The sequence below is a fragment of the Sylvia atricapilla genome, chromosome 5, assembly GCF_009819655.1.
Source record: "Sylvia atricapilla isolate bSylAtr1 chromosome 5, bSylAtr1.pri, whole genome shotgun sequence".
Taxonomy (NCBI): Eukaryota; Metazoa; Chordata; class Aves; order Passeriformes; family Sylviidae; genus Sylvia; species Sylvia atricapilla.
The window spans coordinates 23,190,457-23,208,467 of record NC_089144.1 but is presented as its reverse complement, the minus strand read 5'-3'; the positions used below and the strand labels follow the sequence as shown (position 1 = coordinate 23,208,467).

Here is an 18,011-nt window from a genome sequence, read left to right as displayed (position 1 = left end):
ACTAATACAGTATAATAAATAGTAAAAATAATTAATATAATAGAATCAGTATCATGTGGGTATGGGAATGTGTTCAGGAGCTGAACATTTTCATCCTCATTTTTGAAGAGAAAACTACTGTGTCACTGGAGTGTCACTGGAGGCTAACAAAATCTCAACTTCTGGATACTGGGGGCAGCTCTGGGCCCCAGGAGAAGGAAAATGGAGTGTGGGAAGTGTGGAAGGAAAACGGTTTTAGTGAAATTGCTGATTAAACACTGAGCTGGGCAATAGTTTAATGCCATGGAGTCCCAGGATCCCAGGATGGACTGGGTTGGGAGTATCACTTGGCTGTTCAGAGTGGGAAGAGGGAACTGTGAGTGAACCCGGAGTGAATCCCAGTGTTCCCTCAGAGTGGAAGGCCTGATGGACTCGTACACTCAGGGATTTGAGAGGTCTTACGCTGTCAACAGCAGCATCCTACATGGCATCGAGCCCCGGCTCAAGGACTTCCACCAGCTGCTGCTGCGCCCACCCAAGGTACAGCCTGCACCCCTGGCACCCAGACAGCTCAGCAGGGACACATGGCCTGGAAAATTCTGCAGCTCAGGCCTGCAGGGATGAGGCAGCAGGAATCTGCAGCAATAATCTGCAGCAGGAGTCTGCAGCAGGAATCTGAGGGTCATGTTCAGGGAAATCTTTGGGACTTGGGGATGGAGATGGGAAGGGATGTAGAGGAAGGAATTTTTAGTATTTAATTGGATTTTAATCTTTTTATTTGGAAGTCAAATCTCTCGGTGGCCCCAGAACCATCCTCTTGGGAAGGTAGTTTAGGTTTCCCTGCTGAGAACATTCCAGAAATGAGTGGGTTCTGTTAAATCCAAGAATCCCGGAACAGCTGGGGTTGTCAGGGATCATCCAGTGGTACCCTGTGCAGGGCAGGATCACCTGGAGCAGGTGACACAGGGACATGTCCAGCTGGGTTTGGGATGTCCGCAGAGTGGGGGCTCAGCTCCTCCCTGGGCAGCGGTTCCAGGGCTCTGCCCCCTCCATGGAAAGTTTCTCCCCCGGGTGAGGCTGAATTTCCGGCCAAGGCTGTGTGCCCCTTCACTGGGCACCGTGGAAGGGAGAAGGCTGGTGCCCGTGCCCTGTGGGAATGTGTTCCCTGCCTGACTGCCATCCCTGCTCCTCAGAAACCGGCCATCCTGACCACGCTGGGGGTGCTGGAGGAGCCGCTGGGGAACGCGCGGCTGCACGGCTCACGGCTGATCGCGGCGCTGCTGCACACCAACACCCCCAGCATCAACCAGGAGCTCTGCAGGCTGGGCACCATGGACTTGTTACTTGTGAGTACCCGGGGGCACTGCGGGAATTCCACCTGGGATCCCTTCTGGGCAGGGCTTGTGCCAGCACCCAAAGTCCCGTTATTTCCCTTGTCTGCTCCAGGAGGGGCTTTTGTGACCCAGATCTGACTGCTTGGGGTTCTGGACTAGCCTCACATTTCCAGTTCTCTGTCAGTTCAGTGGAGAAGGTGTGAAACAGTTTGTACTCTGTGTGTGAGCTCCTGGAATGCTGAGAAATTAATTTTCTCCATGATCCCTGAGGTTGGAAAAGGCCTCTCAGAACCTGGGCAGCCTTAAGAGATATAATTCCATCCTTAGCAATGGTTTAGTTCCTGTTTTTGCTAGGAGTCATTCAGCCCCAGCAGAGTTAAGTTGTTTCATTCAGTGTGTCTGTGCTGTGAGTGCTGTCTGTGTGTGAGAGGATTCCCAAGTGCTCCATTTATTAGGAATATTCACTGATTTCCCAACGACTGAGCACCCTGGGAATGCAGAGCCCAGGCAGCAGTGTGTGCTGGCATGTAGCAGGAAAACGGAGTGGAATTGCTGGTCAAACAGCCACTTGGGCAACAGTTTAATATCCCAGAGTCCCAGAATCATGGGATGGATTGAGTTGGGAAGATCCTAAAAGATCCCTGCTATCACTGATAGTTAAAACCAGGAAAATTTATCCCAAGTAAACTCTTCCATCTCTCATTTCTCCTTCAGGATTTATTTTTTAAATACACGTGGAATAACTTTTTGCATTTCCAAGTGGAGCTGTCCATAGCAGCCATCCTGTCCCACTCTGTGCACGAGGGGAAGCCCAGCCCGGGGGAGCCGGGCAGCAAAGAGGAGGCTCCGAGCGGGAACGCGGCCCCAGAGCCCACAGAGCCCACGGAGCCCTTGGAGCCCCTGGCCACAGCCACCGAGAACGTCATGGTCACCCACGTGAGAGCTGGGCTGGGTCACCGGGGATCTCTGGGATGGGGTCACCAGGGATCCTTGGGATAAGCAGGGCATCTCTGGGATGGGGCTGGGGTCACTAGGGATCTCCGGGATGGGCTGTTTCGGACCAGGCACTTGGCTCAGTGTGGATTTGTTACTATTTATTTTTATATGTAGTTTTTAGTGGGTTTTGTTAAAATATATTGCCTTTCTTTGGTGATTCTGACTATTTATTATCAAATTTTAGCAAGCTTTGATAGTATTTATTATCTGTTTTTAGTGGGTTTATTATTATTTATTGTCATTTGTAGTGAGTTTAATTATTATTTATTATGGTTCTCGTGGAGCTGTTGTTGCTTTTGTGAATTTATTTGCAGCATCCCATTAAAACTCCACTCATTTAATGGCCTTGTGAAACCCTTGGTATTTATTTAAATGATCCCTATTTAGTATTAAAATTATCCCTATTTGATATTAAAATTATCCCCATTTATTTATTTACTAAAAATTACTATAAATTTTGGACAAAAAACTAACCAAGAACATTTCAGCTCTTGGGGAGGGGAAGGTCTGAGGGAACAACAGGATCCACAGTTCTCCTTTGGAAAAATCCTACTGAATATTCTCCCTTTTTCCACACAGCTGTTCCAGAAGTGCTGCCTGGTGCAGAGGATATTGGACGCCTGGGAAGCCAATGACAAAATCCAGTAAGGAATTGCTGGCCCGGGGACTTTGGAATATTCCTGGAGAATTTCCAGTTTAATGGTGTCCAGACAGACTTGGGTTTTGGTTGGAATTTGGAACTGGAGTGGTTTGCATGCTGACATGCCGAATTCCCAAATAGACAGGATTTGAAGGCAGGATGGAGTTTATGGATGTTTCCAACATCCCATCCAAACACTCAGTCTGCTGCTTTGCATCTTTCTGAGGGAATCCTATGGAATATTCAGGGTTTTCATTCCTTTTTTTTGGTTGTTGTTTGTTTGTTTGTTTTATTTTGTTTTGTTTTAAATGCACCATTTTATTCTCCCTGGAGTAGAAAAGTGTTAGAAATTGGTGTGGCCAGGCATTTGTGCCCTGGATTCTCTGTTTTAGCTTTATAAACCCCTTGGATTTTGTGCTGATTGGGCTGATAAGAACTAAACATTTTAAAAGAACTAAAACATGAAAGTGGTGATATTCTGGAGGCTTCAGTTCCCATGTCCAACTCAGTGTTTGGTCCTCCCTCTCTCTATTTTAAGCTCCTGGTGGCTTCCAAGGGCTTTGGAGCTCCACTGGAACTGTTTAGACCATAATTGGTGGGTTGAGATCTGGATTACATTTTTTTGTTGTTGGTTTGGTTGGGGTTTTTTGGTTTTTGGTCCTTTTTACATCCCCTTGTCCACATAAAGAATTTTGCGGGGCAGTTCCTTGCCCTATTCTGTAGGACTGAAAATATCCCTGGGTGCTGCCTGGGAGTTTTCCTGATTAAATCAGAAAGGAGCCAGAGCTCATCCCTATCTCCTGCCAGAGAGTTCCAATCACCACCACACTGGAAAGAATCTGAATGGAAGAGAAAAATAGGGGTTTAGGCAGGAATCTCATCTGGGTCTTTGGGAAGGTGGAGTTTCCAGGAAGGTCCTTGGCTGCTCTCAGTGGGCAGATGGAGACCAGCTGTGGCTGTCCCTGGATCCCTGGCAGTGGCCAAGGCCAGGCTGGATGGGGCTGGGAGCAGCCTGGGACAGTGGGAGGTGTCCCTGCCATGGCAGGGGTGGCACTGCAGGGGCTCTGAGGTTCCTTCAACCCAAACCATTCCAGGATTCCCTGAGCTGGTTCTGAGCATGGCTTCACTCTCCAGGAAGGGAGGCAGTGAGGAGCCAGGGAAGGGACTGCTGGGATCTGGTTTTATCCCAGCGGGGAATCCTATGGTTGGGTGGGAATGTCTTCTGGTTTGGGGGGGCTGTAATCCCAGTCCCATCCTGGAGCTCTGCCAGTAGCTGTGCTATGGATCCTTAACTTTGGGAGTTTTCTTCCCTGGGAATTACCATCAGATTATTTATTCCTGCATCTTGTCCATGGTTAGCTCCTTGTTTGGAGCCCCTCCCATGTTACCTGAGTGAGAGGAAGGATCCCTGAACAAGGCAAAATGAAGGAAGGTCCCTGTGCTGGGGGTGAACTCATCCTACTCTGCCAGAGCAGAGCTGATCCCTGCTGGGGTTCTGTAGGGAACTCATGGATTGGTGGGCATGGAGGTAGGAATTCTGTGACCTTTGGGACTGGAATGCCTGGGCCATTCCCAGGGTTCTCTCCCAGCTCCATCGGTATCACAGCTCCATGGGTATCCCATCCTGGCTCTGTGGGTATCCCGTCCTGGCTCTGTGGGTATCCCATCCCAGCTCTGTGGGTATCCCAGCTCTGTGGCTGTCCTATCCTGGCTCCGTGGGTAGTGGCTGCTCTCTGTTGCAGGGCAGAGGGCGGCAGGAGGAGAGGGAACATGGGGCACCTGACCCGCATCGCCAACGCCGTGGTGCACAACATGGAGAAGGGGCCCATGCAGGCCCAGATCAGTGACTTCATGAAAGGTACTGCCTCCTCCTCAGCCTTCTCCTCCTCCTCCTCCTTCAGCTCCCCCTCACTGCTCTCCAGGGAAAAATAACCCTTGGGAGCTCCTGGAAGGGGCTCACTGCAAGTATTTCCTCAAGGTCCTTTCCCATTGGAAAGGATTCCCAGGGAAATCCCACAGTATCCCATCATTTAAAGTATGGTGAGACCCCATCTGGCTGCTCTTGGTTTTCACACAGTGAGGCTAAGATTGGACAGTGGGAGGTGTCCCTGCCATGGGGGGCTTTGGGCTCCCTTCCCACCCAGCCCATTCCATGATCCTGTGACTCTGTGAGGAAAGAGACACGAGGTTAAGTGTCCCCAGAGGTCTCAGATGTGCTCCTCAGGGATATTCCCATTGCCAGGCTGTGTCCATCCTGTCCTCACTGGATCCATTTGGTGAACTGGTTTTGTCCCATGATTTTGGGTGGCAGGAAGGAAGATTTTCCATCCTCGCTGCTCAGCCCCTGCCAGGCTGGGAGGGGGCACAGCTGGGCAGTGACAATCTGGGGACACAACCTTCTGCTCTTTTCTCCTTTTATTATTTTGCCATTCCTTTTGCCCAACCCCCAAGTTCTGCTCCCCTTTGGGCTCACAGTTGTGCTGGGCTGGAAGGGATGGGAGGGAAGTGCCCCCACAGTCCCCAGCAGAAAAGGGAAGACCCACGCACAGTTGGAGCCCTGCTCAAGGTTGTCCCCAGCAAGGTGAGAGAAGCTGTGAGTCCTTAGCCCAGGTGAGACTCCAAGAAGTTCAGAACCCCCAAATCCCGTGGTTTCTGTGTCCCCTCTGTTTCCAGGGCTGTCTGAGGACTGCAGGGGCAGGTGGGAGAGTTTTGTGGAGGAGACTCTGACAGAGACCAACCGGAGAAACACGGTGGATTTGGTGAGTCAGTCACTCCAGTGCCTGCTGGCCTTCCCCTCACAGAAGAAAGGGATAGTCCTGGTTCTCATTTTCCTTGTTTTGCTGAACACTTCAAGGCACAGCAGAAAGCACTTCCATAAACATATTTCATAACAGTCCTTCAGCAGAGCTGATCCGTGGTGCTGAGCTGGTCCCTGGGATTCCTTGGGGCAGTTCCTGCCTGGGAATTTGTTTGGGCTTTGGTGGTACTGAAACATTGGGGCTTTTCCAGCTTTCCCTGGTTCCCTGACTGCTTTGTGCTTTCCCAGGTGAGCACCCACCACCTGCACTCCTCCAGTGAGGATGAGGACATTGAAAGTGCTTTTCCCAACGAGCTCACTCTCCAACAGGTGAGTTTGGAACATCTTCACTATTCCCAGGAAACTCGTTGCTGCCATTGCCTTTGGTCCACCCTGGCATGGAGCAGCTTCTCTGCTCCCAGTTGTGTGTTCAGCTCCTTTGGGCTTTCCCAGAGCAGTTCCATGGTCTGGGATCCACCTGGGAGCAGCATAGGAGGCATCGGGGGGAATCCCAGAGCTCTGTGTGAGCCTGCTCTGGAAGGGGTCAGAATGAGGATTTCACACACCTCCCTGGGATTTTAATGATTTCCTGGAGGAGCTGTTTCCATGCAGCCCCACTGACTGTTTCTGGGATGTCTCTGGACACCCTAAGGATGGATTTTTTTGGGATCCCTTCCCAGGCCTTCTCCGAGTACCAGATCCAGCAGATGACGGCAAATTTTGCGGATCAGTTCGGCTTCAACGACGAGGAGTTTGCAGACCAGGATGACAACATCAAGTGAGTCTGGGGCTGTTTGGTGACAGCACCAAGTGAGTCTGGGGGTGTTTGGCATTTCAGCCTCTTTACATCCCATCCTCCCTCTGCTTCAGGTTTACAAATGAGCCTCGTTATCCCTCCTCAGATTGGAAACAGCTCCTTGGTTTCCAGGAGCCCAGCCCAATCTCCAGAGCCAGGTGGAGAAGCAAGGAAAAGTATTCCTTCTTTTTAAAGAGGGATATTTGAAATAAAGCAGGCAACTATTGTCCAGCCTTGGTCTGGAATGAGTTTAAATGCAAAGCATGAGAGCAAACTCTGGGCAGTTAAACAGATCTTTTCCAAGGAATTAAATCCTTATTGGAAGGAGGGGTGAAGGGACAGTGCTCTGTTCGAATCCATGGAAAATGCAGCCATTTTCCCCCTCCTGAAGAAGAGAGCAGGGATAAGCAGGAGCAGTGGCAGTTCAGGGAGATGGGGAAGTGGATTCAGTGTTACACAACTTGCTGAATCCAGATCTTGGAATTCTCTACTTTTACAGAATTCCTTTCATCCCATTTAAGCTGCAGCTCATCCTCTCTTCTTAGAAATGTTCCTGGCACTGGGATTATTGGCCATAACAGTCCTGAAATTTGGACAATTTGGACAGGGCAGCACTCCAGGGAATTCCAGTGAGTTTGTCCATCCCAGGAATTCCTTGGGATCCAAGGCAGCACCTCTGCCCTTCCCATCCAGGGTTTTTCCTGAGGCTCACACATGTCAGGAACTTGCTAAGGCCAGAAAGTTCCAGAATAGAATCAGAGTTGAATTGAACAGAAATTATTTGATTCTACACATAAAAAAAAAAAAAAAAAAAAAAAAAAAAAAAAAAAAAAAAAAAAAAAAAAAAGACTTTTCACTGCTGGCAAATATGGCCCCACAAATATGAATGTCTGTGCCTGGCATGTTATGGCCCTGTTAGTGATGGGAAAAGGAGAATATCCTGCAAAACCTGGGATATTCTGGCAGTGGTGCTCCCTGCCAGCTGTTTCCAGCTGTTGGACACTGGACTGGAAGTGAATTGGAATATTTAAGGTCATGTATCAGTGTCTGTGGGACTGCAGGAGTTTTGAACTGGAGAGTTTTCAAAGCAAATAACACTGGAAAAGCTACAGATCCATGAGTAGAGGGAATGAAGTCTTCCTGGATCCAAACTCTGGGAATTGGGAATTTCTGGGCCTGCAGCACCCTCTGCTGTTCCCACCTGGGGCTCCTCTGGTTTGGACTGTGAACTGGGTCATCCTGGGATGTTCACATCACAGCTCAGCCACACCTCTGGCTTTGAGTCACTCCTGCACTGAGATTCAGAGAATCCCGGGATCCCTGAGGCTCAAAACACCCTCCCAGCCCATCCAGTCCCAGCTGTGCCCCATCCCCACCTTGTCCCCAGCCCAGAACCCTGAGTGCCACATCCAGGAATTCTTTGGACACCCCCAGGGATGGGCACTCCAAAGCTCCCTGGGCAGTTCCAAGGCCTGAGCACCCTTTCCATGGGGAAATTCCTGCTGCTGCCCACCCTGAGTCTCCCCTGGCCCAGTCTGAGGCCATTCCCTCTCTTCCTGTCTCTGTTCCCTGGCAGCACAGCCCGACCCCTCAGCTGTCCCCCAGGCAGCCCCTGCTGTGCCCCCCTGCCATGGGCAGGGCATGTTCAGGCTGGAATAACCCTTCCCTCAGCGAGGGGACACGGTGGCTGTGGTCCCAGCCCAGGAGTGGCTCTGGCCCTGCTGCTGTCCCTGGGCTGTGGGAGCCATCCCTGAGGCTCTTCCCTCCCTCCTCCCTCCAGTGCTCCCTTCGACCGCATCGCCGAGATCAACTTCAACATCGACGCTGACGATGACAGCGTGAGTGGGGCTCTGGGAATAAATGTGCTTCTGGAAAGGTCCTGCTTGCACTCTGACAGAACTGAACTCTGGGAGGCTTTGGGCAGTGCAGGGGGGTCTGAGAGAGCCAGGGCACTGCTTGGCCCCTCAGAGGCTCCTCCCAGGAAATGTTCCCTCTGTGGCAGCACCCCTGGCAAGGAGGGAATCTTCCTCCCTTCCTGTAGTGCCAGTCTGTTCTTAGAATCATAGAACCATGGAATGGGTTGGGTGGGAAGGGACCTCAGAGCCCCTCCAGTGCCACCCCTGCCATGGCAGGGACACCTCCCACTGTCCCAGGCTGCTCCCAGCCCCAGTGTCCAGCCTGGCCTTGGCCACTGCCGGGGATCCAGGGGCAGCCACAGCTGCTCTGCCAATTCCAGCCCAGCCAAGAATTCGCAATTCCCAAGATCCCATCCAGCCGTGCCCTGTGGCAGTGGGAAGCCATTCCCTGTGTCCTGTCCCTCCATGTCTTGTCCCCAGTCCCTCTGCAGCTCTCCTGGAGCCGCTTAAGGTCCTGGCAGGGGCTCTGAGCTCTTGGTGGAGCCTTCTCCTGTCCACCCCCAGCTGTGGACACCCCCAGCTTTAGATCATCTTTCCAGTCAGAGTTTAGGGCAGCATAGGCAGAGATGGATTTCTCATGGATCTAAACATTGCCAGGCTCTTTCTGGCCTTCACTGGTTTGTTGCCCCAAAGCAAAGCAGCTGCTGAACTATGGTGATCGCAGGTGATCCCAGCTCCTGTGTAAAGCTGCTTTTAGTCAGCCCTGAGCCTTGGGGTTAAGGCAGTGTCTCCAAAGCTTCCCTGGAATGTGATTTCCCTTTGGTCCTGCAGCCCAACGCCTCCCTGTTTGAGGCCTGCTGCAATGAGCGTATCCAGCAGTTCGACGACAACGAGGAGGAGGAGGATATCTGGGAGGAGAAGGAGATCTCCTACGCAACCCAGGTCAAGTCCAGGACACGGTAAGGTGAAAGCAGAGCCCTGATTTCCCCTCTGGTCTTGGGAATCTGCACCTTCCAGTCCAGGCCAGGAGGAAGTCCTTGGGTTTGGTGGCGTTTTGGGGCTGAGAGATTTTATCTGGCACAGCCCCGAGTGCTTTCCCTGCCACTTGTGCTGAGGGTTCTCCTGAGTTGGAGACAGATCTAGTTTGAGGGAATTCATTAACAATGGGAGCACCTGATTAATAACTCCTCCATTGAATACATTAAAACCCCCCACTATTAGTGCAAAACACTTGGAATTTGTTCCTTCCTTCATCCTTGTAGAAGAGGGGGAGGAGGAGGAGGAGGAGGTGATACTGAGGGGAGTGGGCAGAACGTTCTTTCTCAGAACATTCAAATCAGAAAAGTGAGAACAAGAGATCTCCCAGGGGCATCTCTGGCTTTGAAATAATTTTTCATCCCTTTGACAGAGCCATTTATTAAATAAAGTTATTTCCATAATTCGCAGTCTGAAATGTGATCAAAGGAAACAGGGAAAACATTCAACACTTCACTGTGTCCTTGCCAAGCATCAACAGCCTCAGGTCCTGCCCGGGCACGGGGTGGGCTCTATTCCAGTGCCCGTCCCCTTGCTGGGGACTGGTTTGTGTGGTGTCCCCATTTCTGGCGCTGTCCTGCTCTTCTAGGGAATTCTGACACAAAGCCCTCGGGAAAATGGGGGAATCTCTCCGGCCACCCACGATTGCCCCGAGCACTGAGGGAACATTCTGGTGGAAACAATCCTGGAAAAGGCTCTGGGCTGTTTCAGGGACAGGGAGGAGGAGCTGAGGGATGTGGGCGTGGCTCACTCCCGGTTCCCGTTCAGGTTTGGAGCCTCGCAGACGTCAGAGAGCTCCAAGAGTGACCTGGAGAACGGGGACCACGACGGCAGCGTGGACTCGGAGGAGGAGGAGGAGCAGCTGCCACCCCCCTCCCCACACAAGGGCAGCACCCCGGAGAGGAAGGACACAGAACCCTCCCAAGGTACCAGCTCTGGGGAGCACAGCCCTGGGGTCTGCAGGGTCTGTGCACAGCAGCGCTCACACCGCCAGCTCCCCTGCAGAGTGTTCAGTCCCTCCTGGCCAGGGGAAACGGGAATGCAGTCTCTTGGAACTGCAGTCCTGCCCCAGAACGGCCCAGTGTCAGGCAGCCCCACAGGGAGAATCCCAGGATTCCTGCCCATGGCAGGGCTTGGAATGAGAGCGGTTTTAAGGTCCCCTTGCACCCAAACTAATCCATGGTTCTGTGGTTCCCTGAATCCTTCAGTGCAAATCCCAGTCAACGCAGCAGTGCAAGGATGTGACCTGAACTCCTCCCACCCTAGGACAGGAGTTGTGTGCCCACCTTTGCCAGGGGTCTCCACACCCCCATCCCTGCCCGTTCTGCTTTTCCAGCAGTGACTGGAGGAGGCGTGCAGAGGGACAGGTTTTTTCCCTGGAATCTAGGAATGGTTTGGGTGGAAAGGGACCTCAGAGCCCATCCAGAGCCACCCCTGCCATGGCAGGGACACCTCCCATTGTCCCAGGCTGTTCCCAGCCCCAGTGTCCAGCCTGGCCTTGGACACTGCCAGGGATCCAGGGACAGCCACAGCTGCTCTGCCAATTCCAGCCCAGCCAGGAATTCCCAATTCCCAAGATCCCACCTAAACCTGGAGCTGGAAGCCATTCCCTGTGTCCTGTACCTCCAAGCCCCTGTAAATTCCCTTTCCATCTTGTCTGCTCCCTTGAGGGATTTTCCCAACTCTACATGTAAATGACACTGTGGGAGTGCTGGACACACACAGTGCTGTCAGCAGAATGATTCCAAGGGACAAAACCATTTTCCTAACCATCCATTTTTTTAAGCTTTTTGAGTTCTAAACCATTTTTTTTCTCTGGGTGCTGCCTTTGTGTTGTTGCTGTGAGCACCAGCCAGGGTTACCCCAGGATCCTGTTCTCTGCATGTGTTTGAAGTGTCAATAATTCCAGTTCATTGGAATTCCACTATAAACCTCCCAGTCCCAGTGGGCTGTGTGTGGCAGCCCAGTCACCCTCTGCAGACTCGGCTGGAATTTGGGATCAGTTTTGGGGGTGCATCCTCAGGGGGGCTCTCCCGCCTGGTTCTGTTCCTGCAGAGCTCCGCAATCCTCCCTCTTCCTGGGGAAGAGTTGAGGAAAAATGCTAATCCAGAGGTGGGATTTGTAGGACTGGAAGTAGGAAGAGGGACTAGAAGTGGAAGTAGGTTCTGGAGGAGGAATTGTCCAGGACTGTAAAAAAAAGCAATAGGTGATTTTTAGGATCTTTAATATTGGAATCCATTGATCAGTTCCTTACCTGAAACTACCAAAACCCAACCATTGGAGATGGGAGCTTTTGGCAGGGAACTGAGGGTCTTGGAGCTGGGAATCACTGGCTTGGGGAATGAAGCCACCCACGGTGTCATTTGTCTCCATGGGTCCTCTTTTGGGAATAAACATCCATAGAGGGATTTCCATGCGACACGTGTGGGTGTGCAGGGGGAGCCCTGGCCTGGGTTGCTGTGTCCCTGAGATCCCTGGGATGTCCCTGGGATGTCTCTGGGATCTCTGGCATGTTCCTGAGCTGAGTCGCTGTGTCCTTGGGATCCCTGGGGTGTCCTGGGCTGGATAGCCATGTGCCTGGGATCCCTGGGGTGTCCTGGGCTGGGTTGCTGTATCCCTGGATATCCCTGGGGTGTTCCTGGGCTGGGTTGGTCTGTCCCTGGCTGCCTGGGCTGTTCTGGCTGGCTGAGGCTGGGCTGGCACCCCAGGCTGTGGTGTCTGCAGGGGCAGGCTGGACGGCCGTGTTCGAGCCCGCCAGCCCTGCGCCGCCCGTGGCCATGGACGTGGGCTCCAGCGTGTGGGACTCGGCCACCCCGCAGAGCAGCGCCCCGGAGGAGAAGGGCTGGGCCAAGTTCACTGACTTCCAGCCTTTCTGCTGGTAAGAGCCGTGCAATTCCAGCTCTCTCGGGGCTTGGGAATGGGCGAATGTTTGGGATATGTTTTAATGGAAGGCCTGGCTGTAATCCTTTCTTCTTCCCCTTCTCTTTGCTCTTCCCCTTCCCTTCCCTTTTACTGTTTAATATTGTCTGATGATCTTGGATTAGGGCTCCTTTATGCTTCCTGTTGCTTCCCAGTGCTCCTTACTGGGGCTGGGACACAGCCCTGATTTGTGTGTCCTCCCTGAGGTAGAAAACCAGTAAACAGGGTTTAGAGAAACTCGAACAGTGATGGGAAGGAAGAGCAGGGCCGGTGACTGCTTCTGGGGCTGTTGGGAGGCTCTGGGGTGATCCTGGCTCCGTGCTCAGGGCTCTTCCCTCCCCAGCTCCGAGTCTGGCCCTCGATGCAGCTCCCCCGTGGACACCGAGAGCGGCGGCACTGACAAGACCCCAGCGCAGGGCCAGGACAAGAACTGTGAGTGACACAGGGGCCTCTCAGCTTCTGGGAGCTCTGCATGGAGCTCCTGGGGCAGGGCGAACCTGAGGGTTCCCTGCGGGATCACTGAATGAAACAAAGGCAGAAATCCCAGGGGTTTGTTGGGACAGTGTCAGCAGGGAAGGGATGGAGCTGCAGTGAGTTGGAGCTGATGCCACAGGGACACTTCATTTATCCCTGCAAGTGTCCCAAGCCAGGCTGGGCGGGTCTTGGAGCACTCTGGGACAGCGGGGGTGTCCCTGCCCATGGTGGCACTTGGGTGGGCTTTGAGATCCTCCCCACCCAGCCCATCCCATGATTCCCAGCAGTGGCTGCAGGCCCTGTGTGAGCCCTCGGGCAGTTGCAGGGAGCTTTCCCGAGGCTGCAGCGGGCTGTTCCTTCCGCAGCCAGCGCTGCCTCTCCCTGTGTGTGGAACGCGTGCGGGACGCGGAAGGCGCCGCTGGGGGCCTTGGACAGCAGCTCCTCAGGCAGCTCCGACAGCGACGACGACGACGATGACAAGGCCAAGGCTGCCACGGAACCCACGGCACAGGAGCCCGGCAAGGACAGGGCGGCTCCCACCAGGTGGGAAGGGATCTCTGTGGGCTGGGCTGGCTCTGGGCTGGGATGGTCCCGCGTGGTTCCTCTTTCCCGTGGGCTCTATGTCTGTTCCTGCCCCTGGCGTGGCATGGGGGATGCTGAGGGACATACTCAGCTCAGGCTTATTCCAAGGAAGGGTTTGGGGCTCCTTTGGGCCACTCCAGTGTCACAGGAGCACCTCTGTCCATGTCCTTTGGGCCACTGCCGTGTCACAGAAGCATCTCTGTCCGTGTGGATCTGGGATCCAAGCCCAGGGCAGGATCTGGATGGATTGCTCAGATAAGCAGAGTAAAGGCTCCCATGGGATCCTCGTGCAGCCATGGGGGGAAGGTTTAACCCACTCAGGTTCTCGTTTTCCTCGCTGTCAAAGCCAATCAATGATAAAAGCACCAGGAAAGGCTGGAGCAGATCCAGGGATTGGGCAGGTTTGCAGGAATTGCATCCTCAGTCCAGCCTGCTCCAGTCACAGAGGAGAAGCTACTGCCCGACTCCGTCAGTGTCTGGTGCACCCACAGAGATTCACCCAGCCGTGAGATTCTGAGGTTTTCCCTCATACTCTTCCATGGATTTCCTTGTGTCTTTTACTGAAGTGCTTGCATTTGTGCACCTGACTCAGGATCAGGAGTTTCCCTTCAGCGATGGTTGGTGACAGTTTGGAGTCATCCCTGGCTGACCTCAGCCAGCAGCAGCTCCTGGGGGCCCAGGGGGCTGGGAAACCACTGGGATTGCAAAACTGCCTGGAATTAGGGCAGGAGTTATCCCAGGGTCTGTTTGGTTGGAGGCAGCTCATTTTGAGAAATGCATTAATTCTGATAAATGCAGTTAATTTATAGAAATGCATTCATTTTGATAATTTGCCTGGGAGTGGCCTGGCTGTGGCTTGGTGGGAAGCAGAAGGTTAGGGAAGGCGCAGCAGTTCCAGCTATGCTGAAAGCAGCCTCTCCTCTTGGATTGTGTGGAATTGGGTCCATTGGATCTGATCCAAGCTGTGCTCCAGGTGCATTTCTTGCCCTGGATTGTGGGCAGAGCAGGACCCTGCCTGGGGCTGGCTGAGTTCCTGTAGGATCAGGGAATGTCCTGAGCTGGACCCACAGGGTCACTGGTCCAACTGCCCAGGACAGCCCAACAACTCCAGCCTTGTCCAGACATTCTGGGGGCTCTGGGGCTGTGCCCATTCCCTGGGGAGCTGATCCAATGCCCAGCACCCTCTGGGGCAAGAACCTTTCCTGATATCCAGCTCCAGTTGTTCCCATGTTCATCCTCTTTGAGATGTTCTCACCGTGCATTCCTGGCAGGAGGGAAGTGTTTGTTCCTGGTTTGGCACACTGGGAATGTTCTCCTCTCCAGCCAAGTGTCTGTACCACATTCCATAGGGATAAAGCTTCCCAAACTTGCCTGCCTTTGTCTGCCTGCCCTTCTCCAGAGCTGATTCCATTGTGGCAAAGAGAGGAAATCCTGGGGCACCCACAGCCTCCCCTGACAGGTGTGTCCATGGCCAGAGATCCCAGAGGAAGCTCTGTGAGGACAGGAGTGGTGCCACAGCTGGGACTGGAGCTGCTCCAAGCCTGGGCTCCCAGTGGGAAGAACTGGGAGCCACCCAGAACCTTCCCAGTGTCCTCAATTCTCCCAGACCACTTTGCCTGCAGTGGGAATATGCATGTCTTACCGCATTCCTTAAGGACTCCAGGGAAATCAGGAACATTCTGGAGTCACTCTCTGGGTTGTGACTCTCTCCAAGCACTTTCCCAAAACCTACACCAAACCCCATTCCTGTTGCTGTAGGAACAGGGTTTCCTTCCCCTTGTGCCGCTGGAATACTGGAATCCACAAAGAGATCTCTGATTCTCCTTGACTCAGGGACTCAGGGTTTTCCTTCCCCTTGTCCCTGGAATCCACAGGGAGGTCTTTTATCCTTGGAGCTGCTCAAGGCCTCTGTGGATTCCATGGAGAACCAGATGTTGCAGCCCATCAAATCCTCTGGATGTTGCACCCTCCGTGGGCCCCACCCCATGGGGATCCTTAGGCCAGGAGATGCAGCTCAGGAATTGCTCTCAGCTTCCCAGTTTGGATCCAACTGTGCAGGGAGGTTTGGGGTCCCATCCCTGGAGTGTCCAAGGGACAACAGGACATCCTACACAAACTCCTTGCTGGGGTTGTGTCACTCCTGGGTCTGGCCCTGTGTGTCCAGCTGGGATTTTCCAGAAGCCTGGGGAAGGCAGAGAAATTCCTGAGGCCCTGTGGGTGCTCAGGTAACCCTGGAATGCTCTTTGGAAACTTCAGGGGTTGGGTTTCAGAAGTTTCTCCTAAGAGTCATGGAAATGTCAAGCTCCAGTTTTTTGTGTGGGAAGTGGTGTTGCAGTGACATTCCTGGGAATGCAGCTCCAGCCCTGTGTCTCTCCAAGGTGTATTTTGGTACTTCTGAGGAGCTTGTGAGCCCTGGAGGAAAGGAAATGTTTAGATCTCATTATTCCTCATTTTTATGTTTTTTTTCAAGAGAAGTGCTCCAGAAATAGAATCTCAGTCTCCAATCTCCATCACATGTCCAATTATCCAGCTGGGATTATTTTATTCCATGAGAACTCCCCCGGAGCTGGTGACAGGATTCCAGCTCAGCCATCTCCAGCTTTCCTCCCTTTTGTGGAGGTTTGCTCTGGGAGAAGGAATTGTTCTGGATGAAGAACAATTTTCTTTCTCTGGGAAGAAAATCATTCCTGGGGTAGTTCATCCTCTGCCTTGGAAGCCAGAAAATGGGATGTGCACAGAAATCCCTTCTCCAGCTGGAAATCTGGGTGGGTTTATTCCAAACAAGAGATTGGGAGGGTTTGTTCCTGCAGTTCTCCTTTGCCAGGATTTGAGCTTTGGTTGTTGGTGCCTCACTGGGGACACTGTCCCTCGGGTGGCACCCCTGTGGTCCCTGGAGCACCTTCACATTTGGATTCTGAACATCCAGTCCCTAGGGCTTTTCCTCCATGGGATTTCAGGATCTGCCCTAAATCCAGAATTTTCTGGGTGCCCTGGAAGCCTGAGGGGCCCCTTGGGCTGAACCTGTGGAGCGGAGCAGAGCAGAGCAGTCTGTGCCACCCCAGCAGTGGCAGTGGGAATGGCAGTTTGGGAATGCTCAGATTGAATTTGCAGCAGGAGTTGGGACTGCCTCCCTCAAGGAGCTGTTCTTCTGTGTCCTGTTGGGTTTGGGACCCGGAGCCTCCAGGATGTGCCGGGTGTTTTTAATCCCAGTTTATTGCCAGTTCTCATTCCTGTTGGGATATTTAGGCCTGTGTGAGGAGAGCAGGAGGAATTTTGTTTTCCCTATTGGAATCTGAGCCCGGTTGCAGTATGAGTGTGCTTTTCCTGTGGGCTGAGCTCCATTACCACGTCCCTGCTGTGTCCCGCAGTGACTCTGACAGAGCGGCTGTGGAGACGCCCCCCGGGGCCGAGTCGGGGCCGGCCGGTGCCCCCCGAGCCCGGAGCAGTGCGGCCACACACACGGACGGGCACCAGAGAGTCACTGCTGTCACACCTGCCACAGACACGGCCACGAGAGACAGGTGAGGGCACAGTCCTGGCATGGCTGGGTGGGACGGGACCCCAGAGCCCCTCCAGGGCCACCCCTGCCATGGCAGGGACACCTCCCACTGTCCCAGGCTGCTCCCAGCCCCAGTGTCCAGCCTGGCCTTGGCCGCTGCCGGGGATCCAGGGGCAGCCACAGCTGCTCTGGGAATTGTATTCCAGGACCTTCCCTGGAATTCCAGACGGGAATTCCTTCCCAAAATCTCACCCAAATCTCTTTCCCAGTCGGAAGCCGTTCCCTGTGTCCTGTCCCTCCAGGCCTTGCCCCAGTCCCTCTGCAGCTCTCCTGGAGCCCCTTTAGGCTCTGGGAAGGGCTCTGAGCTCTCACTGGCTGAGCATTCCTATCTCTCAGCCTGTCCTCACAGCAGAGATGCCCTGTCCCTCTGATCACCTTGGGAGGGGTTGGAACTAGACAGCTTCAAGGCCTCTTCCCACCCAGGCCATTCCCTGATTCCACGTTGATTTTCCCTCCATGATAATACTCCATGGTAATACTCCATGAGGGAGTTTCTCCATAGGGAGCTGAGAACAATTCAGTGGGCAGACAAAGCACAACCAGAGGGAGGGGCTCAGGTGCCAGCAGAAGGGCATTCCCAGGAGGGATGGGGAGGCTTTGGGAGCTTTCCCGGTGTGTCCCATGTACCTAAGGCTGCTCCCTGGTGTCCCTGCAGGAGTGAGGAGGCCTTGCCCTGCCCCGAAGCCACGTTGAACGGCCCCGCTTGATGCCGCCACTGCCGCCGCCCCGGGACGTGTGTGAGCCAGGCCAGGCTGCTCCCTGGTGATGCAATTTGTCAATTCTTTATTATTTTTTTTTCATTTTAATTTTATTTTTTAATAAATGCTGCATTGATGAGAGCGAGCTGGCGTTCAGGACCAGACACGCAGATCCAACAGCACCGATCCGTTCGGAAAGACACTCGGCATTGTCGAAATGTAGCATTGAGTTCAGTCCTCACGGGAATGACGGGCTCTTCCCAAGCCTTCTGCCTGATTTGAGTTGTCCCCTTCCCCGTACCCCTGGTTCTTGTTTTGGATTTGGGGTTCAGTGCTGTTTTCCCAG

At 53.4% G+C, this 18,011-nt stretch overlaps 1 protein-coding gene across 9 annotated transcripts in view; it reads left to right on the top strand.

Annotated features, from left to right (window-relative positions):
• Positions 1-17,810, top strand: part of PPP6R2 (protein phosphatase 6 regulatory subunit 2) — a 55,427-nt gene extending 37,617 nt beyond the window's left edge. The window contains exons 9-24 of one of the 9 annotated variants that reach the window (XM_066318948.1): positions 393-519; positions 1,173-1,325; positions 2,028-2,249; positions 2,889-2,953; positions 4,692-4,807; positions 5,623-5,708; positions 5,996-6,076; positions 6,427-6,524; positions 8,323-8,380; positions 9,230-9,357; positions 10,202-10,359; positions 12,158-12,311; positions 12,696-12,784; positions 13,192-13,369; positions 16,777-16,929; positions 17,623-17,810. In XM_066318948.1, coding sequence (XP_066175045.1) covers positions 393-519; positions 1,173-1,325; positions 2,028-2,249; positions 2,889-2,953; positions 4,692-4,807; positions 5,623-5,708; positions 5,996-6,076; positions 6,427-6,524; positions 8,323-8,380; positions 9,230-9,357; positions 10,202-10,359; positions 12,158-12,311; positions 12,696-12,784; positions 13,192-13,369; positions 16,777-16,929; positions 17,623-17,674 — 1,918 coding nt within the window. In that variant the 3' untranslated portion in view covers positions 17,675-17,810. Of the gene's footprint in view, positions 1-392; positions 520-1,172; positions 1,326-2,027; positions 2,250-2,888; positions 2,954-4,691; positions 4,808-5,622; positions 5,709-5,995; positions 6,077-6,426; positions 6,525-8,322; positions 8,381-9,229; positions 9,358-10,201; positions 10,360-12,157; positions 12,312-12,695; positions 12,785-13,191; positions 13,370-16,776; positions 16,930-17,622 lie in introns of those variants that run through there. The other 8 variants (XM_066318949.1, XR_010743597.1, XM_066318950.1 and 5 more) reach the window with 8 other exon arrangements.
• Positions 17,811-18,011: the final 201 nt, after the last annotated feature.